Source organism: Anguilla rostrata, chromosome 10 (assembly GCF_018555375.3).
Source record: "Anguilla rostrata isolate EN2019 chromosome 10, ASM1855537v3, whole genome shotgun sequence".
Taxonomy (NCBI): domain Eukaryota; kingdom Metazoa; phylum Chordata; class Actinopteri; order Anguilliformes; family Anguillidae; genus Anguilla; species Anguilla rostrata.
Window position 1 is genome coordinate 41,267,787 of NC_057942.1, and position 24,111 is coordinate 41,291,897.

Consider the following 24,111-nt stretch of genomic DNA (forward strand, 5'->3'; position numbering starts at 1 on the left):
TGTAACACCCGTAATCACTGCTTTCCGCATTCCCTCATTGCTTTCATTAGTATAACGGCAAACTAATTTCACAGTTTAATCTCTGCGGTTTTTAAGGCACACTTGCATTCAGAGAATACCAGTAAATGGATCTTCAAACTGTCACCCTCCAACATCAGAACATTTATTTGGAAAAAAAAACACTGGGTCTTGCTTTGATTTCTTTTTTTTTTTCCCTCTTTTTTTACCGTCGGAATGAATTTTGTACTTAACAACAATCGTCTGTAGTGTTGCGAGATAATGACATGCATCCACATCTGCATGGCGTACAATCGCCTTCTCTCATACTTTGCCTGACAGTCCGGGTAACGCAGGGAGAGCTCCCACAGCCCCCCCACCCCCCAACCCCCCCACAGTCAGCTGAGCGGAGCCGCCACACACGCCAAACAAAACGGTCACTTCGCCACGCTCGTGAAAACCTGAGACGCTGAGAAGAGGAAACAGAGCAGGACCGAAGCGTGAAAGTATGGCGTTTCTGCTAATGGCGCTTTCACTGCGGCAGTGAGAGAGTGACTGTATGTGGCCAATTACGTACTTTAACTCACCGCAATTACATTCCAGCTCAAAGGACACGTCCATGAAAAACATCTCCCCAGGAGTGTTACAAAAAAAAAAGTAGAAAACCGGTAGAATATCCTACCTCTTGGACAAGCCCCTGGCGAGCTTGCTAATGACAAAAGACAATTACAAATAGGTTCAGGGCAATTACCGGCTTAAAGGACAGTCGCAATCTATTCCTTACTCTCTGGCTGCCCCTGGAATGCCAATAAAACAGTACATAATAATGTGTAGAGGTGTCAGGCCATTTATAGCTGTATGCTGCTTTACCACCCAATGGGAAGTGAGGACTAGAACTTAATGATGTCACAGGTGTAGTAGGTCAATATCCAGAATGGCAATTTGGGAATCACTGCAGGGAAGACTGTTGAGGGTTCTCGCCAAGAGGCTACGGTATATAAAGTTAATAAAGCTATAAAGAAACAGCACCACTACATTGAGTGATACGTGTGATAAAACGTGATTCCTAGCTGGAGGCAGTCGTGTTCAAGGCCTCGTTTTTGTTAACGATCGCTTTCCAAGATTTAGCCACACAATGGCGACCTCAGCTGGCCGAAGTGAATATTGCAGTATCTCAAAGCCGACACTAAACTGCAAGTCAAACAGCGGAATCTCAAATTAACACCGTCATTTTCTCTTTAAGCTTTAAAACTCGGCGATAAAGGACAACTCTAGAGAGCTGCTTTAATGTGCGGGCCCAATATGCTCCTCGTTAAATATTGATACATCCCGTAATTCACTGACCACAATAAAATGACACCCACATCTGAAAAAGCAAAATTCACGTTGAGTGTGGTGCTGCATCCCAAACCATCTTCCTGCTCTAAGTTCTCCCCACCCTCAGATATTGATCACCTCACATAATGTGGCCACAAAGTGACCAATAAAGAGTCTAGAAAAAACAGTGATAAAACCCTTTAGTCGTTCAATGCAAGATCACTCTGAAAGTGGTTAGGCCTAGTAGTAGGCCCAACTGTCTTTTCAAATCAATCTGTTTGCAGGATCACTTTCCGTCAATCAATTGATTGTGCCGTTCACCACCTGGTTGCACACAGAGCACTTAACAGTTTCCCAGTCTTTCAACGGGGAACAGAAATTTAGGAATTTTTGAACACAGAAACATGTTTCCCCTCCCCCCATAAACCCGTACCCTGAGCTGGCCAAAGGAGGACGGGCTCCCCCTCTTGGGCCTGGTCCCTCCCTGTGTCTCTTCTGATATGTCATCCTGGGAGTTAATTGTTGACACTGTCCCCCTTGGCTTGCATTTTTGGGGGTTCAGGCCAGGATACACAGCGAAGGGCATTGTGACAAATTCTTTGTAAAATAAAATACAGTATACAAATAAATTATTTGATTTGATCTGATTCATTATAATGCAGTCTGTGTGGCTATTTCACGTGATTCCAGAATACTAATAAAAGTTCTCTTGAGACTTCAGAAACCACTGGTAAATTATTTTGCATGCCAAGGGAGGCAAAGGATAGCAGGTGGCAAAGTTTGAATAGGTGATACAGCTGTTTTGTCTTTCTGTAGTAAAGCCCTGCCCTTAATTAGTTAAGTCTCTGGCCTGTATTCAATCAAGATTTGTCCTTTGCTTTGACTTACAAGTAAATGCAAACCTTGCACTTTTCCCTTTTTTTTTTTTGAAGGAAATTTTTTTCTTCTTCTCATTTTTAAATGTCAAAGTTAAGGGCAAATGTTGATTGAATTCCAGCGCTTGTCTCTGCTACACTGTGTAGCACATTCAGTTCATTGCTGAATTCCACTGTATCCAACAATAACCACAGGTTACACAAAGAGAAGTTAATTAGCTAATTAATGAATTTTTGAGTTGACAACTCAAAAAGTTGTGTCATCAGAAAGAACAAAATTGATTTTCATAGTTATGCTGATGACACCCAATTATATATCTCTGTATCCCCAGATGATTTTAGCCCCATTGACACCTTAGTGAAGTGTATTTCTGACATAAATGTATGGATGTCAGAAAATTCCCTCCAGTTCAACGAAGGTAAACCTAAGATTTTAGTCATTGGGGAAAAGGCCCAGAGAGAAACTGTCTGAAATGTGCTATACAAATAAAGTCAGATTGATGGATTGATTGATTGGTTGATAACTGATACGGCATGTACGTTACACAAAAAATGGCCAAAAATAAACAAACGAGGACCAGAGATGCCATGCACAGTCAGCTGAAGGAAATCTATAAATAGATATCATGCCTATGAATACCAAAATATGGAGATAATGAAATTTTCATGTGAGTAGACACGTGCTGCTGTCTGTATTTGTTTAGAATTCAGCTGAGAGTGAAATGGAGTAAATGGTCCGTTGCACTGTGTGCCATGGCTGAGAGCTCTTTTTCCATTTGTGTTGTCAAATATCCTTTAATCTTAATCATAAACACAAATAAGAAATATTAGAAAATAAATTGAATACAATCACATTGATTTGGATTTGTTTTGTCATGGCCAAACGTAACTGTCAATCACAAACATTCTGAAGTGGAGGGTCTTTGGTCACATAAAGACAAGGCATATTGACTAGGCCGCAAGCAGGGCCTGTCTATTAAACTTTTAAAAATCCAAGAATTTATTTATTTTACAGGTGACTTCTGTTATCATTTACACATTAATGGATCTATATTAATGCTTTATTAATTTAGTAGGATGGCTTTTCATATAAATTTGGAGAGATATAATGACCAGTTGGTAAATATGTAATACGATTTTCATTCAGGTTGCTTGCATTCCACTTTAATCTCAAAATAACTGTATTAAGGATGAACATTAAGAATATTTGATGATGGGCATCAGCGGTTTTAGATCGGAATGCAGCAGCTTTGAATACATTCTGCGATTATCAAAGAGGTTCCAAGATATTAATCAGAGCTAAGAATCCCATGTAGCTCGGGAAAACTCAAACTGTCCCCTGTAAACTTATAGCTCTGTTTTGTTTAAATGCGAGAGTATGAGATTATGCAGTCAATGGGGTCTGCCTGGGCTTTTGAGTGGACTTAAAGCCACATAACAGCATCCCTGAGGTAAATTTATTCCAGGTACGATCGCACTGTATTTCTCCAATACCGGATCTGCCGGTGATTGTCCTCATCAAATGCCCCGACACGTTCGCCGGCGAGCTCATCTAACTGGAACCGTTGGATTGCCTCAGCCACGCGCTCCCGAAATGAACACTCGCGCGCCGTCATTCTCCGAAGAATTCGCCTCCACACTCTCTCTCTCTCTCTCTCTCTCTCGGGGTTATGTCGTGTGATGTGCTGGCTGGTAGCTAATGAGATTTCAGCATTGTGATTACCTCTCCTTGCTGATGTTCTGTTTCACGTCTTCTTGCACAGGTCGGTTGGTGGAAAGTGCCCGGAGCCAGTTCACTCTCCTGTATGTATCAGTTGAACCTGCATTCCTGGTCACGTTCATAATTAAATGATCTGCATTCAAAATGCAAATCAATGTTTAATGGTGTGTGGGCTTAGGAGCACATTGTTTAAAATGAAACAAAAAACAATTTCTGTCACATGTAATCTCTATATATTGCATGGTTGCTCACAACAGTGTACTAGGCAAAAGACCATTGCATTCATTTTTGCCTTGTGATTTTTTTTTTTTTTTTACCTTCTGCACAAATGGCCATTGTAGAGCAATTTCTATTCTTGTTGCTAGTCCAAATATTCTGTCTCTGGGTAGCCATAGAAAGCAAGCCATGGATTCGCCCAAAGCCCCGAATGCCCTCTGTGTAATTCAGTTATACAATAACAAAAAGGACAGTTGTGGCTTTAGCAAATTAATACTTACCAATGCACTTTAATTGGGGAGCCTTGCCAATGAACAAATGTGCTCAGATACAAACAGTGCTTAGCCACCTGTTGATCAGAGATTTTCGTTTTTATGACATTGATGCGATTCCTGTTATTGTTCCCCATTCTGGTGCTCATTTCAGCTGAATTGGGTAAAAACACAATTTTGTCTAATGTGTAAGCAGGGTCATACACAGTCTGGCCAGAAGTGTAATTGCAGGCCACAATCTGCTGCCTGCTCTGGATTAAATCAGCTTTCCACAAACTTAATTTGCATGATGAATGAGAGGAAGAATGATATTTCACGAACTCCACAGGACTTCATTCAATGTCAAACTTACTTTTCTCTGCAAAATATGACAGAGGGATTATTGTTTTTCAATAAGCCCTGTAATGGATCCATACACATTATGGTTTTCTGCAAGAGCCACAGAGTAGCACATCTCCAATGAATATGCATGAGAGTTATAAAAAAATTATAAAAATAAATAAAATAAAATAAATCACGCAATTTTGTTCTGCTTCAATTGCAATTCCTCCCAAATGAACATCATTCTCTAGCAAGAGTGAAAGCCATTTTGGCAGAAAATTATTTTTTCTGTCATTCAATATGTGCACAGAGAATGCTAATGAATTTGAAGCACTGTTATAGAGGGAATTTATAGTCCACAATGGATGCCCAATCCAAAATGCCACAACTCTCATTTTTATATTGGTGTAGAGCTGGGAAAGTCAACACAGAACGGTTCTCCTTCTAGAGGGACGAGATGCAGGGAATTACAGTGAAGTGTTTTCATGCATTAGATTTGCATAAGAGTGATATAACACCTTTAATGGTGACAGGACATCCAAATGAGCGAAGACGTGGCTTAAAAGGGTAGTTTGCTGTTTCTAAAGTGCTGTACTACAAATATGCTTTAATGCACAGTGGTCTGCATGTTGTTTGGAAATATGAAGCTCAGCTGCGGTTCTGTGCCACAGTCACACCACGGTTGGCTTATTTGGCTGTTCGTCTCATTCGGGTAGCTGGGCCCTGTTTGACAGAGCAGGATTTCTGAGTTTGCTGAATAACGGCACTGAGTAAAACCCGGAACCCTCCCAAATCTGGAACATGGACTGGAGTAAAAAGAGCTGTTCCGGGTTTTACTCAGCACAGTTATCCAGCTAACTTGGTTATCCTGCTTTCTGAAACAACCCTCCTGGTGTTTTTTTTTTTTGCAGATGTCAGAGTTGATGAGCAGAAGAGCTCATCTGTTTGTTGCGTGCATAAGTGTCACGGAAGCGAGGTTTCTCTCAGGAAAGAAGGCGAGGCAGGAGTGGTCTCCTGGCTGGGGTCCAGGGCTCCCCGTGTGGATGCAATTAAGGGACGATGCACACCGAGCTAACCCGATGGCGGGAGGGTAAACGCAAAGCTGATGCAATTAAACGACTTCACGTGTCGCCGGGCAACCACTGACCTGACTTCTGTGAGAAACTGGAAACTTGACGTACCTTTTAGAATGACATTGACGTTATTGCTTGTTGGATTTTTGCAACATGGCTGAAAGGACGTTTGAAAGTATTTTAGTCCGATCAAACTAATGAAAAACATTTATAAAAAAAATCACACCACTTGTGACAGTCACTGCTTCCAAACAACAGTAGAGACAATTTTCAGTTTTTTTTTCTCTCACTGGTGCCAGAATGCAGTGTATCTTCACAGGGTACTTAATTCTTTAGAATCAGTTAATTAGTCTGTAATTCACTGGACTACCCTGCTCATATGGTTTCAATCACGGTCAAAAGGGATGACCACAACCATCATTTAAACATTTATCTTGTTTTCCTCTCCCCATAATATACCAAATACCTTTTTTTTTCCGACACTGTAATGAGATTTCCTTCCCTTTTTAAATTGATCGTGTACAATGTGTCTGAAGTGCGCTGCTGTTTAATGAAGGCAGATGTTCGCTTAAGAGGCCCGACTTCAACGAGCTCTGACTGCAGATTCAATACCTGCCAGTCACCCAGTCATGACAGCTAATACTGCAGGGAGTACAGGTGTTCTCCCCCACGTTTCTGAGGTGAATGCAAGCAAAGCACATTTCCCCAGATGTCAGGACGCCAGTGGTGCCGACACCTTTAGTCACGATTCCAATTTTAAAAGACTAGTCTTATTGCCAACCTTGCAGCCTTTTATTATGATAAAGTGTTAATCTTAACACGAGTCTGCTGTAAGCTCTTCTTCCTCTCCTCGACCAATGAGAGTTATTTACTTTTGCTCTGCTAGAAGAAAATACGTAATGTGAAAATACGCTAATGGTTCTCTGCTTTGAAAAAAAAAAGATAAAGAGAAAGGTGTGTGTAAACTAATATAGTTTTAATGACAGGCTTCAAGGGATTAAATGGTGTTCCTGGCACAGGGCGGGGCGTACGCTTCAAAGTCCGAAGGAGATGAAATTACTCATCATTCCACTGTTTGTCCAAATATTGATTTGTGGGGGCAAATTTTTGGACAAGCAGATAAAGTAACGGCATCACTTACCACGATCGCAAGCCGAATCCCTACCTTCAGACAAACCTCTAAGTATGATTGAATGCACAAAATGCAAAACAGAGCACGGAGTGGACAGCATTTGCTGTAGTTCGTTATGGAAGCTCCATCCGTTTAATACCCTGATTGGCCCCCCGTGGATTCAAGACATTTCACTCTCTTGCCAATGGAAAAATTAGAAACACAGAGCAACACCAATTGTGATTGATCAGGCCAATCCGCGCAGGGTAACCAAACTTGATTTGTAATTTACGGCCACTGGGGCCTAGTCCTAATGGGACCGGGTGGATGTTAACCAAACGTCCTTTGCAGTTCTGCCGTTCATCAATGTCTCTTCACCTTCAGCGGAGAGCGCGCGCAACTGTGATTTATTAGAGGAACGGTTCAATGTCACACGAAGCGGTATGTGACCGGGGACATTTAGGATGTAACTGTGGGCGAACCTCGCGGTTCCTACCTCAGCAGGGTGGTTCGGTCACAGCGTACGTGGATAAGCTGCAGTACTACCCTACGCAAGAAATCCGATCTTTTCCGTGAGCGGTCAAAGGAAAGGACAGCGGGTCAGTCACATAGCGGGCGCTGTCTGATGCTCATGTTTCCGAGCGCTCTGCGTTGACGGCGACAGGGAGGAGGCGGAGACTCCCGCCAGAAACTGGGGGCCCCCCACGGGGGCGGCCCCTTCTCTACGCCAGGGCGTAGTCGAACTGGCCCTTCTCCAGGCCGTCCAGGCCGTCGCCCCAGGTGGAGGTGGGCATGCTGCGGTAGGGGTCCAGCAGGATGCGGAAGCAGCGGATGATCAGGATGCCCAGGAAGATGAAGAGGAAGATGACGAAGACGAAGGTGGTCTTCTGCTCCAGGGTCATGCCGGGGTCGAGCACGGGGCCCCCCGACCGCAGCAGCGTGGAGGTGAAGGGCTCCGCCTCCATCGTCCAGGTGAGGTGCAGCGGGTCGTCCCACAGGAGACGCACGCTCATCCTCACTGGACCCCGCCCCGGCTCGCCCGGCCCGGCCTCATCGTCTGGGGGGGAGGGGAGAAGAACGAGCCAAAACACACAGCGCCATGAGATCAACAACCACCCCAGATCAACAACCACCCCAGGCCTCACGGTCTCTCTCTCTCTCTCTCTCTCTCTCTCTCTCTCTCTCTCTCCCACGACAACAGGCTAGGTCGCCCACTGCACTGGTCTGCGACGGATTTAACAGCCTTTCAGTTCAGTTTTCATAGGAGCAATTAAAGTTTAAGTACCATATCCAAGGGCGTGCACCTGCATGGGAAAATAGAGCCTTTATCCCACAAATAAATCATATGCTTTGCTAAATACAGGCATTGTTTTTGGTTGGGGGTGGGGTGTTGGTCTCCCCTCATTTCACCCACTGTGGAATGGGTGGAACCATCATGCCATTCACACCCCCAGAAGGAACATTGCAACTGTGGATGGCACTCTCTCCTAGTGTACTCAACTGTGGTCAAGAGGGCATTTCCCTCTTTACAAACAATAAGGCATATCACATTAGTACAGGAGAGCTGGACCAGTTAGAGGAGGGGGTAATGACAATGTCTGAGTAGCAGGAACTCAAGGGGTCCCGGTGGACTTAAACCAACCTTGATGGTATGGTTAGGGCCTTTACCGACTGAGCCACTCGGGAGTTCTGCAAGGGCAATATTAATGGGCTGTGCCAAAAAATAGTCCATTAAAATGTACAGTAATGAATATGATCATTACTTGATGCCAGTTCAGTCACAAGGATTTTGTTTGACAGTGTGATTTTTTCTTTTTGTTTATATTATTTAAATAGACATTGATTCTCGCGGCTGTATCTGGCAAAATGAATTCACAGTGAAGCTCTGCAGAAGGATTTTTTGCTGGAAATTGCAAAACACATGCTGAACAACATTCAGAAACATTGCCACCACATAGCTGTACACAGCCTGCATCCTTAATAGAAGTCCACCGAGCTACACACATTATGTCCTACATGCCCTCTATTTAAAAAAAAACTATTGCATGAACAGGTGCAGGAATTTCCTGGTTTTCTAGAAGAGACCTCATCAGTTATTGCAGTTATTTTTTGGACTACGTTATGCTAATTGTCTGGACTATGTTATTTTTTGGTCAGAGGAAAGGGAACAAAATGGTTTTGCACAAAAGAAAAGTATGCCAATTGCGTGCTGTAATTCTATTCCAGGTTTCTAGCTATAAATAGACGATTAGCAATGAGCAACATTATGAATTTTTATTGCCAGCGATAAAAAACATTTAGGCCATTACAAATAAAAAAGAATGGTCTATTAATCTGCTCTATTAATTTTACAGCTAAACATTCACAAAAGAAACAACAATATTATTGCCTAAACTTTACATTGACAAAAAAAAAAAAGCTTCATATTTCTCACTTTGTATTTGAATCTCATTAGATACCTGGCTGTTTATGCTCCTGTCTTATCTTTTTCTATGCTACAAAAATAGTGCCATTATTTGGCTCAGTGCTTCTTGAACATCTTCTTGTTTTTTTTTCTTCTAGGAAACTGGATGTATGAGGAGGTCTTGTCTTCAGGAGCAGTTTCATTGGTCGAATGTTGCGTGCGGCTTCTCTGGAGCTGAGGCGTGCCTCGTCCCTGGTATCACCTTGGACAAGGTGACATTTCCCCCCCTGTACAGCTAGCAATTCATCCGCTATTGCTATGTGGGGTGGGGTGGGGGTGGAGGGGGGGGGGGGGGGTGTTGTACAGCAGGTCCCAAATGAACAGCCGGACCCCCCACGGTTTCTCCTTGCCTGGGTTCAAACTGCAACAAAATTTAAACTGGATACCAACTGACCAGGAAATGACAACGGTTCAATGCACGTACTTACCACTGATGATATACTTTAGCACACTGAAAAAATTAAGTTGAAGGTTAATATGGTTCTAATAAAATGAAAATGAATTTCCAGTAATTTATATGGGAGATCCATCTAAGTGCGATATTCCTACAAGCTAATTATTGGGGCCGTCAACTAAAGTAATTAAGGCAATAATTGAATTTAATGGTAACAAAATTTAGTTCATGGCAGTGATTAGCGAATCAAAAATAGATGACGGAATCTAGTTCTCAAGGTCAAAATGAGATATTATTCCCTTTCCCTGCATGGATGGTTGTTTCATTTATTAAACTTGCATGCAATTTACATGCTTGGGTACCACTGATGATACAAATGTGTCAATGTGAAATCGCTAGGGGGTGAGACTCTGTGTGCGACTGTGGAGATGTGCCTTTAATTCACAATGCAATTGCTGGAAGGCTGAAGCTGTCATGGAGACGTGATATTGGACATTCAAGCCGTCCTTCTGTCAAGCACAGCTGCCCGAGAAATGTTTGTGTCACTTGTCAACATAATGAGTGGACTGCATCAAATATGTCATCATAAGACTGCTTTTTTTCTTCTTCTTATGGAACGACTAAAATAGAAAAAAAAAAACTGCACTGTGTGGGCAACATCTATGAGGGGAAGATGATAACAGGAGTGGGTGTTTTACTTTGTGCTGTCATTCTTGTGGAGCACTGCCAACTGGCTGCTACTAACCTGCAATATTATTGTAATGCAGTCATACGGAACCATAAGAAAGCAGCAACTGTCAAATTTTTAAAAAAAACTGCAGCAAAAGAACAAAGAAATTACACAACTGCCTTGATGAACTGCTGAATATATTAACATAAAATGCAAGAAGAAAAAAAGGTTTTCTACATCAGTACTTTGTGGAAAACAGAAGCCATGGGCATAACTCTGAATGTCCCCAGTGTGCAAACAGAAAATGTCCTTGCTGAGAAGCACTGACCCTGAAACAACTAATTAGTCTTTCCCCTTTATTTTTGTGTGAAACCTTTGGGGATTATAGTGCTCCCAAACCACCTTGATCGACTTTTACACTGGACCCAGTGGCGCTTTGGACGGGGTCTTAGTCAGTAAATGTCGCTTAAGAGTATGACGTTACGCTTGGCCCTTGGTAACCGACAGGTCTGATATCAAATACATTTAAACAGTTGGTGCTAAACACCCGGCAAATGCAATTAAAATTATAACGAAATTAAATTATATGGATATTCAGTTCAATATATAACGAGAAAACAACTTTCACTTCACTTAGAGAGAGAGAGGCTATATGGGGTTAATCTCTTCACAGTGCCTTGTTTGAATTAACATGTATATTCGGCAGTTAAAGCCTACGTAACACTAGAACTACCTTTGGAATAAAGAAAGTTATGAAAACTAAATTAAGGCTTTGTCATCTTTGGTTCAAATACCGACCCATAACAATTTCTTGCACACTATTTTTGTTCCAGTACACATACGAACATCACTTTGGTAGAATACATTGTAGGGATGGAAATGCAGGTACGTCGTGCCTGTTCGTCTTATCCCGAACATAACTGTTAAGCACCAATCGATATCCCCACCCCCCCCCCCACCCCCCCCACCCCCCAAAAAAAAATTACTTTTAAATTTACTTGTCATCTCGCAACGCATAGCGATAGCTTGCTACGGTGTAATTAGCGTACAGTTACAATGTAACAAGCGCTGCTACTGTTATCGCCTACCTGTGCGTACAAGATGCAAATAAATTAATTCAGATGAATTCTTTTAAATGAACCAGATCGTGTATCTGAGTCACATAAATGATAATTAGTGATAAATCAGTAATGCACCAAACCACAGAACACAGAACAAAACCAAAACCATTACAGTATACAAGTCGTATCGGACTTCTGATTAATATTTAAGTCCAAAAGAACTACATAATGCAGTTAACAAGTAGGATATAGCATACTGTCAACAAGTGTAATAAAGGCTCATGCGCAGCGTATATATTTTTTTTGTCAGCAGGAAAAGTAATTTCATTTCACAATTTAAAAGCGCAAGAATCACCACGGTCAGAGCTATAATAACAGAAAACACAACTGAGTACAGCTAGATACCTTTGCCTCGCCGTGACAAGACCGGGTCCATTTCGAATTACAGACAAAACCCCAGGGTTTCGCCCATGCTATCCTCTTCTCTACTTCGCCCTCAATCTCACTTGATGAAACAAGAATATGAAAAGCGAGAAAAGCTAAAAGAAAAAAAAAACAAAGCTCCGGAACACGTATTCTTCATAAAACATTCAGTTCCACGGTAGTTTATGCCTTCTAGAAGAAAACGAAGGAACGGGAGCAATTAAAAGCAGAAACCTCCGGCTGAACGCGCAGTTTCGTCCCGTGCCTGTAGTGTGAGGCTCGACGCCGGTAACCTGACAGGCGGTTCGCGAGCCGCAGCAGAGGTAATAACGCAGCGTGGAGCACATTAGGATTCTACAGCGGTAGGAAATCACCGGGCATCCCCCCACGCGCATCTCTACACGCGCCAGACAGCCAGGGAGTGCCTCTTAGGTCTTATCGTCGTTTGCTGTCGGGAATGTGCCGTGGTACAGATTAATTTCTACCGTGTCCCGCCTTAAAGAATCCCATATTGATCGATTATATTGTCCACAGGGTATTCATATCCACGACAGCGTTGGGTAGCTCCATGGAATAGGCTACCTCTAACTAGACTGGTTGCTTACCTTTCAGAGAGAATGCTCCCAGTTATCTATTCTGCATTTAGTCTTAGTAGTCATTTGCAAATTAGACGCAATAAAGGAATTTACTATTTAGTTTGAACGGGGTTATACAATTTCTAAATCTTACACACATGTGTACTGTAAGTAGCATATCTACTCTACTAGACACCATCTAAGCGAATGTCTTTCACCGCACTTTCATTGTAGCGCGTGCAGGTGATGCATGAGTGAGTTCCGCCATTCATCAAGCGCGCGCGTTCAGATTCTCTGTAGTCAGCAAGGGCAAGGAACAATGTTAAAGCCATTATTATATTTCTGTGGTTCGACTCATTCTACACCTTTCAAGCTCAGTTGGCTTTATTGCTAAACTATGGTATTGTGCCCTGTGTACAGTAGATTAGCAACTGCACTCTTTGGCTCTAAATTGAGTTATGCAGAGCAATATGCACAAGAAAGTAGAAATCTGATGCATAGCCTAAACATAAGAAACACGTAAGAATCAAAATATTGCCTCTTTTCAGGTCTGTGTGACTTCAAATTCACCATATTATTCTTGTTTGGCTCTCAAAGTGATTATGATTTTGTTCACAAAATGTATTAGGCACATTTTAAAAAATGTTTGCTTCCAACAATGCTATGGTATATATATAATAACTATAACAACGACAACATCAACAACAACAACAATAATAATAATAATAATAATAATAATAAACTCATTGCAGGCTATTTCTTAATATTTAACAATCAGCAAGCAATACTGGAGAGATCACTTTGATCGGTATATGTGCCAGTTCATAGTACCTGAAGTAAAACGCCTGATCATCTGGAAAAAACAACTCCAGGTCTGCGGAGAACTAAATAAGAGCTACAATGCTGTTAGCAAGCTACAAGTGCCAATAGTCACAGTCATTTTCTTAACTTACAGTTAGAACACAAAAAATGCAATTACAGCTTTTATTCACCAGCCAGACAGAGAATGTTCCCTGCCACCAGACTCCGAAGACTAACAAACCATTATTTTAATGCTTTTTATATGATAGCAATTCATATTTTGGCATCCAACATTAAGCTGCATTTGTAGACCTGACCAGATCATTTTAAAATAAAACAGCTGGCTAAATTTTTAATAAGCTTTCTTTGCCTTTTCCTTTTCCATTAAGTTAGCCCATGAAGGTTTTATGGTATAGTGTACTGTTTTTGTTGCAGTACATACCGCGCTTTGCAGATATTTAATGAAAACTCTCATTGTATTTGACCCCAAAATGATTATGAAATAAAGTTGTGACTGTGACTTAGTTTGGTAATTCAGGTGATATACTTTTGAGACCTGGGGGGAGAGCCAAGGGGTGGAATCATTCCAGGAGACCAGCCGAATGACATCCACTTAATCAGTTAACTCATGTTACATTACATTACATTTCGCAGACGCTTTTATCCAAAGTAACGTACAATTTGTGCATACCAAAGGTAATTGGAACAACTACAAAACATGTAAAACATACAATGTAAGATTTTACTGTGGCTATAACAGGCCCTGTTATAGTCAAGTTAAAAGACTTAAAATACTGTATATGTTTCCTCCGATGCAGTTTTTAATTGCCAAAACTGCAGAACTAAAATTTTAACCTAACTTCCCAGGAACGTTTCGGGAAGCAAGAATTGTTAGCTGCGTTGGTACCAGAGGTGAGGGCGTCTAGACAAAGTTTGTGAGGCAGTCTCTGTAGAGAAAGTTTTTCTGATGGCTCACAGGGAGTTGAGAGTTATGGCTTTGGCGGTGGAACTGAGGTCACCAGACCGGGCGCTCTTGAAAGACAGCGTTTGTCTGATTTTTGATGTGAGACGTCAGTTTAAGTATACCCCTGACACCTTTAAAATGGGCTCAGGTATTAAAAAAGCAATAAACTCTCTCAAGTCTAGGAAGCCACATTGGCAGATACATCGAAATGGTATACCTTTGGATTTTGCGTGTGGTGAATAAGGGGGTGCATTAGATTTGTAACAATTACCTGCACATTCTGCTTATTTTTATGATAATTTGCATGACCCCAATACAATTTGTGAAATAAAATAAAATAGTCATTGTAACAGTGTTTAAATGTTTCACATAGAACGTAGTTACATGCCTGTAAATTGTTAGCTTCCTACAATGTTCATAGCTAGTGTGTGTAAAACATGATCAAGACATTGTATAGAAGGAAAAATAGATAGTATACTCAAGCTTATGCCTTATAGGTCTGGTATCGCTCATTCAAATTCATTCATTCAAATGTCAGAGACACAGAAGAGAACCCGACAAGGAAAGAGTCTTTATTAACTGACCTGATTTAATATTAGCATAAAATATTCATTAGATACACACAGATGAGGCAGCTGGATCGGGCTGTCTGTCTATTGATCTGTTGAACAGACGTATTAATGAAAAACGCTAAAATTTTAAAAAGAAAGGAAAATGTTGCTCTAAATAGAGTGTACGCCCGTGAGACTTTTTTTTTTAAATAGTTGACTAGCGGTAAAATGACATAAACAAGTTCACATGTTTGGAGGCGGAACTGAAGGCCTCCCGCCAAATGGCAGTTGCTATTTACAGTTGGAATCTAGAGCAGTATTAATAGCTCAGTGTTGTTTCAGTAAAGCACTGATTAAACAAATAAAATAATGCCATTTTTACTGATGGAATTATACTTTTTGTTCCGAAGTGACTTCATTAGAAATCATGACTTGGAATCATAAACTACACAATTCATATCTGAGATGTTTGAAACAGTGGGGCTATTTTGTGTGACTTTCCAATAATTTTTTTTGTAAAGAGATTCCCATCGATGTGAAGTTATGAGCATTGCATGATTCAGCTGTAGCTTCCCCATTTTAGGGGAACAAAAAGTAACTGGATATATTAACACAATCTTAAATAAAGTCATCATATTTAGTATTGGTTGCAAATCCATTGCATTCAATGACTGCTTGAAGTCTGTAACCTATAGACAGACAGACAGACAGTGCTGAGTATCTTCCCTGATGATGCTCTGCCAGGTCTGTACTGCACGTATCTTCAGTTCCTGCTTGTTTTGGATACTTTTCAAATACTTACAGACTGCACTGTATATCGTAATACCCGTCAGTGAAAATATTTTTCGGAATTGCCCAACTGGAGTTTTAAACACCTATTTCTCTTCTTAGTGCTCCATGTGATGCCGGTTTTACAGGATTACCTTTATTAGTTCAAATGGACATCTGAATGGTACGTTCATTATCAAACTTTATCGTTTCAAACACCCATAAAATTAAGGGTGTGCTCATCCTGTTCAGACAGTGTTCTAGGGCATGGATGGACCGCACGGTATGGAATCAAATTCCGACCTTGCCAGCGCTGACTGTGGCTAATTGCCCAGCAGGGAGAAACATGATTGGTGCAATGCCACCCAGGGCTAGGGAGGGTTCATTTGGCAGAGATTTGTCTCTTGTTGCTCTCTAGTGACCCCTGCTGGTTGATGCTGAAGCTGCACCTGGAGTGTTTTCTCCTGACTCAGGTCTGTGCTGGGAGGCCAGGCTTGTGAATGACATCATGCACTGAGGAGAGTGTGTGTTTGTCTGAGGTCTCTCTCGTATTCAGAGATTGCAGCATGAGTCAGCTGTGTACAACCGGCCATTCTAAATTGGGGGAGAAAACGGGGAAATAGACATAAAATGTAGCAGCACGGATATTAATCTCAACTGAGTAAAAATTGAAAAAACTACTGTTAGTCTGAGTCATCTTGGCTTGGCCATTTATAAAAGAAGAAAAGTACAACAACAAGAGAAGCATTAATCAAAATACAGTGTTTTTGAATGATTATTCTTTCTCTTGTCCGAAATGTGCAGAGTCATTTCATTGGTCACTGGGGAAAGAACATCATAGTCTTAATCTACTGTTTCCATTCCAAAAGGGAACAAAAGCAAGAGTCCAAAGTGTGAAATATCGACAGAATTTTCAAAGAGATACATTTCACCATCAGTACACTTAAAAGAGAATGCGCAGACCGGCCAATATTATTAATATGGCGGGACAGAGAAATGTGCTGACCTGTTGGACTAGCACTTGGGGGGGAAATGCAATAGTCCAGACTTGTGTTACAGTAACAGAGTTCATTTAAACAGCCAACTGTAGCCCCCATGGGTGGGGGGGGGGGGCTGGGGACGGCTCAGAATCTGCCCTGTCATCCTCCTTTCATAGTGGAGGTGTGCGGTTCCTCTGTTTTTCAGCTGGGACAGGTGAAATGGGAGCGCTAGGAAGCCCGCTGGCGGTGTAATAGGCTCGTCGAATGTGGGCGTTGTGCTTTCTGAGTGCACACTGCCGCATTCTCAGTCATAAATAAAATATCTTTTGTTCCGTTGCAAACCCCAGAGCCGCCGAGACGACTGCTTCGCAGTGCCATATTGCTCTCCCGAACGGAGCACGGAAGCCAGTGTCAGTTCAAACCTAAATAACACGTATTAGCACGTAGCATTATTATTATTTTTTTTTATTGTTACTTTCCACCGCGGGAGAATGGAGGAGAATGTGTCACAGACATTCTTTCAGAGGGGACTGCTGGTGTGTGCCACAGTAAGCGTTTTGGGGGACTTGGACCCGGTGGAGGGTCAGAACGGATCATGGGCGTGTTTCATTAGTGATTGGCAATGCACCGTGTGTCCTTGGCTGCTGGGTACGGCTCTCCTCCACCAATTATTTAAAGGGTACTGTCACGAAAACTGAGACAATGAGATGGACTCTCTCTTATAGTCTCATAGCGCTCACAAGCCTCTGAGCGTTACCGCAGTTCACCAGCAAAATAGTTTTGCAGGATGGTGTACTGACAAACTACTGTTAAATTATTGAAAGTATATTTTTGACATTCACGTCTACTTGTGTTTACTTGCAGAAATTGTGAAATATTTGTTTTGTTATTCCGTATTTTCCATTTTCCCTGGTTTAGCTTTTTAAGATCACTACATAATTCATGTTGCTAGTAGCAAATATAAAGTGTTTATTTTCATATGGAAGAAACTATATACTTTATTCGAATAAGGAAGTATGCTGAGATTTTAATCATCATTTTCATCAGACTTTGCAATTCCTTTTTTATTTTAAGTAACCTACATTAAGTTTAGCTCCAAAGTAGATTAAACCAGGTGTCAAGCTCTACTATTTCAATAGAACTAGAGGGCACTTTTGGAAATCCAATGCATGTAAATTTCATTCCGACACTTGGAAGTATTTCTTCCCACAGAGTGTTATTAATGCATGGAATAACTTGCTGGTATTTGTAGCTAGTGGGGGTGCAAGATGAACCAAGATGACCTTTCTGGTGTCCTGGCGGATCTTTATGTACCAGACAGGCCTTGTGTGGGTCACATGGGCCTATGCAGTAATTCAACTGGCCACATCGGCTTCAAGCTGCAGCAAATTATCTGTGGAGAAAAGATGGCTGGAGGAGAAGTTTGGGAAGGGGAGGTGGAGAACAGGAGAGCAGGTCAGGTCACCTCCCTCCCACCTGCTCCCTTCAGCAGTGTCCCCGTCTCATGGAGGAAGGGCAAGGGCAGACGGAAATTGTTCTCTGGCGGCTGAGTCGTTTTTTTTTGTTCTTTTATGATCCTCTGAGGGGGGGAAAGAGATCAGAGCAATCACTTTCTGACAAGTGACTGCTGTTGGTCTGCATCAGATATGTCTGATCCTCCCTGGTCTGCATCAGATGAGTCTGACCCTCCCTGGTCTGATTCAGATAAATCTGATCCTCTTTAGTGTCCTATGGTGATTTCTGTCATGGAGGCTTCATTGTGTTAGCTGACCTGTGGAATTAGAGCAAGAATTCTCTCAAAATCTTCATGCACCACTCAGGAAAGATTGTATGAAGGGTACATTTACTACGGTTAGGAGATGTTACTGTATCATTTGTGAAAAGGAACAAGTGAATTATTTACCATCTCTGAAGAAACAGGTTCTACCATTTCCAGTAGAACAACAAAAAAAGCACTAAAAATAATCTTCACCCTCCAGCTAATTGAAGAATCCCTGCTGCAGACAAAACAGTCCTGCACAGTTTGGTTGTTCCAAGCCCAAAGGAATCTCTGGATATATATTTCCTTTCTTTTCATTTGCAACAGAAAATCATTTCAGTTTTCAACGTAGCATTTTTTTGTATTTAGCATTTTCATTTGTAGGTACACAGAATGCTTATTTAATTATTTATTTGTTCGTTTGTTTGCCAGGGACAATACATATAAACATTGTTACAGTTTAAGAACAAGAAACAGATGCATTGTCCACGGTTTCCAGCCAAAGCTAATTTGCCACCCCAGTCCCTGGTTAGGCTTTTGAGACTTGGTTGCTGTGCTCCCATTTTCCAATTTTTGCTATCTGTACATGCAGTTATTTTTTTGGATGCAACTCATTAGTCTTTGCAGCTACTATTTTTTAACTTTACTGTAGCTTTCCCCGGAAGATGCTTGCATTGGCTCTTTGGAACATATTGCCGGCACTCTTGGGTCCATAGGTTTTTATGTTCTCCTGTGTTGGTCTGGGAGGATTAATTTTAGTGAATTTCCGACTCAGAACTGACATATGTCTCCCAGCCTCCCCGTCTCCCCATTGCTTTCGCACCACAGGTGTCAGAACTTCAGACTGTCACTCAGACCATCAACTCTGATGTTTATCACTGCAGTGCCATTTTTATCTCCTGAAATTGAACAAAGTCGATTTTCTTTTTTCTTTTTTTTCTCAAGGTACATCTCAGACTAAGGCAGAGAATCCTTTAAGCACTCAGGGTGAGTCTCCAATTATTTTCTGCCTCGAAGGTTTGAGGACGAACCTTTTTGTAAAATCATTCTCGGCTCCATACCCACACAGAGAAGGAAGGGAAGCCCAACAGACCACAGGAATGAAATAGTGCATTTTGCCATTTTGCCATTTTTACAGGCGTTGCAAAGCTTTTGATCAACAAGCAGAGAGAGTGGGAGGCATGAGTCACACTGCTATTATTATTTTAATGTTTTACTGGAAAACAACATTACTATATTGGCCTTTTAAAATAACTTGCTTCAATGGAGTTCTTAACTTAAGACATGATGTTTTCTAGTTTTCCTGGAATTACCTGGTGTGTCTGTCATCGCGGTTCACACCATCTGTCAACAGATTCTTCCAAAATAGCTGTAGGGGAAACTTCTCAGCATTCCAAATAGCGCATTTGCAATTAAACAGTACACACGGGGGTGGGCGGGCGTGAAACTTTTTAAAATAAATGTTAATAAATAAATGGCTTGCTGTCCTTGAACCCATCTGGTCTCTAAACGCTTCCTTCACTTTCCCCAAACGCGTTCCCCAGAAGGCCCGCGATAAATTATGCATAAGTTACAAAAACGCGTCGGTTTGACCTGAGATGCACATACCGGTCTGTCTCGCACGGCCGGACACAAGGTCAGACCTTGCAAGTCACGGACGCAAACTTGGAATTTTATGGATGCGTCAATATTCGCATTAGAGGAAACGGTAACGACATAACGAGGTAAGCAACCGCTGCTACTCCGTGCATAAAACGTCGGCTTAATTTGTGCCTTTGCCTTTACAGCCCGAGCCTGAGGTCGTTCGTAGATTCATAAATTCAAAACTAAACACAGTTTGGAGAATTAACGCAGGCGATAGCTGAACTCACCGAACTTAAAGTGTGAGGAAGAAACCAATGCTTGCACTAAATTCCGTCCAAGTTAACAAAGAAAAGGAGAAAATAATTATTTGAACCTTGGTCTTAGCCTTGGTCTAGTAGTAACCTATGCTGAACTGATTTAGACCGACTGAACAACTGACTTATTGACCATAATGGCCACTATGGCCCCACACCCTGAGCTGGCCATAGGATGATAAGCTCCTCCTCTTGGGTTTGGCTCCTCCCAGGTTTTCTTCTATACAGTATGTCACCTAGGTAGTTGTTACCAATGTTGCCCTTGCTTTTGTGTAGGTTTAGGCTTGGCTATACTGTGCAGCATGCTGTTCAAATATTTAGTAAAATATGAAATATAAACGCACTTTGAGTTGATTTGGTTTGATGAATTGGCCATGTTTGTGTGGAAATAAAAAATTTTAAGCAAATATTCCACCAAGGCCTTTGTCGGTGCAGATGGCCTTGAAGCTCCTTGTCTACCCGGCTAACATACAATGTTCTCCACAATGTTGCTGCCATGTAAAGACAATGTTATAACACCAGCAAAACATTCCAGCAACATTGTCAGAACATTCTGTGGTAGCTGGGATGTCAGTAGAGTCTTCCCTGCTCAGTCTCAGCCACTGAGAAATCAGCTGCACCTAACAGAACAGAGCAGTGAAATATAACACAACATAACATAAAGTTAGACTAGTTCCAGCTATCCAAACTTCTCTTAAGCGTGTGCAGACTCTTTAAAGAAACAAAGAACAAAGCAATGGCGAAGCGGTAATCAAATTGTCTCTGAGCCATAAAAGCAAAGCACAGCCCGCAGATCAATGTCTAGATAATACACGGGCATTCAGGAGCTCGCACAGTGAAGAATTGCATTTTTCTATGAATAATAATCACTGAAAGATTCTCCATTTCCAGGCGTAGAAAAACAGGGGGGAAAAAAGCACAGCCGCCGTCGCCTGAAACTCTGCCGGGCAGCAAACAAATGGAGAAAAAAAAAAAGAAAATAATGTGATTAATATCGATCCGCATTCCCTAATTGAAGGAAGATTAAAGCAGGTGCCATCCGTAGAGGAATATTTCAATGAGTTATTGTCAGCGCATGCACAATTAGAGCCTGATCCATGGGCAGGGTGTTCTTGTTTGTTATTCTTGCAGTAAGTAACTCTTGAACTCGTAACATAAATGCATTTCCTTCTCAGGAATGAGTGTGCGTTCTGTTCAGGTCAAAAAAAAATGTTTCTCTTTTGGTCACCTGGGATGTGAAATTCATGGGAGTTTGTGAATATGGCGACAAGAGAATTTTTTCCTTTTGTGAACTAAATATGATCATTGGTACAAAACGGGCCTTTTTTGGGGAGGGGGTTATTTTTTTCCCCCGTCTTTTTAGTTATGTCATTGCCTTTGGGAAAATGGTTTCCTGACTGATATTGACTTTTATCATTCACATGGTCTTTTCTATAAATATGTAACACAGATGCATTCTTTTCATAAAAGCCATTATTTTTGTGTGTTTTGTTCACTTTGCGGCAGAAAATTACTCAAGCTACCCACAGTACTCATTGTTTCCATGGCAATATTAAGGACACGTCTTTCATGTTGTGCTGTACTTATTCTTTCAGCAATATCTGCAGGAGTGTAAAATGTTTTAATAAAATTCACAATTCATCTTGCTTCACCTTAGCACAGAGTATTTACTTATGCAAGGATATAACGTGTGCATAAGATATGAGCTAGAGTTAGACCACTGAGGGGTAAATATCTCTCATTCATTCATTCATTCATTCACTCATTCATTCATGCATTCATTTTAACCATATATTGCTAAATGACATCATTCTGCAGAACTGCATTAAAGCAGTGTTTTTTGAGAACTGGCAGGTGATATAAATGCAAGACCTTCACATTGCAGGCTCCTAGCTCAGCATGAAAGCTGTTGATTCACCCTTGTGCGACATCTACAGACTGTCATACTTGTACAATAAGGTGATATATACAATATATATAACAAAACATTGTGCTGAGGAGGTTTGCTGATGAGTGTACAGCACTGAATTGCAAGAAGTAATGCCAGTTTATACACACAACTGCTACAAGGGCATATTTATTTCTTTAATAACGTAGATTAAGGCGCTACAAGCCCGCTTTTTAACATGGATGCAACGCGGAGGACAAAACAAATTTTCTTTTATTTTCGAAACATAAAAAACAATCAGTGCTGTGAGACTCCGCCATTTATGTTCCAATTGGGTTTGACATTTGTTGCAGCCAATCAAGAGGCTGCAACAATAGAATTAGAAAATAACGGCTTTTGAACTGACTTAACCCCCTTAAATGTTCACATCATTCAACAATGCACTGTATTTTCTGTTTCTGCATGTCCATATTGTTATTGATACTACTGGGTACCACTATAAAGAAAAAACACAGAATAATATTGCAGGGGTAACCTTCATTCTATAGAATGTATACACAATGGATTCTAATAACATCTTTATTTTTAAAGCTACTGGTGTTTTTGTTTCTAGGCATATTTAATTTAGGGGATCTCTACGTGTGCGTGTGTATGTGTTTGTATAATAACCACTATACAACCACTACAGCAGAATGTTCAGAAAATATTATGAAACAACTGTAATATAAATTTCTATAAATGTAACAATGCCTCCTGTGAAAAGCAGAAAGCAGTTCTTCCTCCCCCAAAGCTTTCACACCTCTGTTTGCTTAACATCAGCAGGTGACCCCTGCAGGGTCTCTCCTCTACACAGGTGTCTGCACAGCAGAGCAGAGCAACACAACACGCTAAACTCACGAGGCGTGGGCGGCGCGCGGATTTACTCGCGCAGCGTCGCCGGTCCTCTCCCATTTTCATATTAGTCATTGGTTTTATAACTCATTAGTTTTAATGGCGAGGTTTTCTTTCTTAATAGAGCGTGAAAGCTTTTACCACCAGCTACGCTGCGTGGGCCTTGCTCAAATTTCCTGATGAAGTGCTTGTTCCTCTCCCGCTACCTCCCGCCATGCTCAAGTAAATTTAATTGCAGTTTCGGGGGAAAACGAAGAAGAAGAAAAATCATTTAGAGAACACGTACTTCAGGTTTATCGCAATTATGGAATAAATTGTATTGGTACAAATATTTATGAGGTGCTGGAAAGCGTTCAGCAATGGAGAGACATTAAGTTTAGAATGAAGCCTAGAATAGCATACTGGCTTGGGGAGACAGTCATTAGCCGCTCGCTCATTTGTTTCGGTTGGAGATGACTCAGAGTAATACACATCAATCCAGCTAAGAGGCCAGCAAAATCTCATTTTCAAGCTGTTACTACACTAAACAGAAGGGAGCGCTGCAATTTGTAACCCCTCTCAATCCTGAGGAGGACATATGTGCATTAAAGTATGGCAAACTTCAAACAGGAAATAGTCGGCTCAACTCAACTGCTAACCAGTGGTTGGCAACAGCAAGGATGTCCACTTTAACTCAAGGTAAGACATTATCGATGAAGAAGAAGAAGGTTTCTTGATCATACGTGGCCATTCTAAGCAGTGCTCGTTGTTGCTATGTAGCCACGCATGAGAAATAAACAAAATAAAATTACCTGACATGAGCAGTGATGGCACCTCGACATTAGATTGCACACAACTCCCATCGTGCCCTGCGGGAGTCCACTAGCTGGCAAACGGAAGAGGCCCTGATCCAGCCACAAGTTTTACAGTTACTAACGGTATCGTTAAACGGAACGGTGCATGATAGAGAATGTGTGAGGTCTGCTCCAAATAGATGGAGAATGAACCAAAGGCAGTTTGGTGTAGGCATTTCCCCCGAGCGCTGAGGATGGACGGAACGTGTCTGGTCTTCCGGGTAAAGTTAGATCAGGAACACGGCCGTAAACATCGGCCGAGCGAGACCGACGGGCCTCTCGCGGTCCC

General features: G+C 41.5%; 1 protein-coding gene and 1 long non-coding RNA gene across 7 annotated transcripts in view; one reads left to right on the top strand and one right to left on the bottom strand.

Moving 5' to 3' along the window:
• The window catches only part of LOC135233551 (uncharacterized), a 38,431-nt gene extending 28,553 nt beyond the window's left edge, over positions 1-9,878 (top strand). The window contains exons 3-4 of one of the 4 annotated variants that reach the window (XR_010323869.1): positions 3,953-3,992; positions 9,465-9,878. This is a non-coding gene — a long non-coding RNA (uncharacterized LOC135233551). Of the gene's footprint in view, positions 1-3,952; positions 4,131-5,629; positions 6,009-9,464 lie in introns of those variants that run through there. The other 3 variants (XR_010323870.1, XR_010323868.1, XR_010323866.1) reach the window with 3 other exon arrangements.
• Positions 6,277-23,900, bottom strand: LOC135233549 (cortexin-3-like). 3 transcript variants are annotated; one of them, XM_064297219.1, is made up of 2 exons: positions 23,781-23,900; positions 6,277-7,959 (listed from the first exon to the last, which is right to left on the bottom strand). In XM_064297219.1, exons 1-2 carry the CDS (start codon positions 23,785-23,787, stop codon positions 7,625-7,627), a joined length of 342 nt encoding a protein of 113 aa, XP_064153289.1. In that variant the 5' UTR covers positions 23,788-23,900; the 3' UTR covers positions 6,277-7,624. The 3 variants fall into 3 exon arrangements, 2 of the variants coding, with proteins under 2 accessions (XP_064153289.1, XP_064153288.1); XM_064297218.1 differs by lacking the exon at positions 23,781-23,900 and adding an exon at positions 11,897-12,743; XR_010323863.1 differs by lacking the exon at positions 6,277-7,959 and adding an exon at positions 16,563-18,130 and having other exon boundaries at positions 23,781-23,870.
• Between the last annotated feature and the right edge of the window lie 211 nt (positions 23,901-24,111).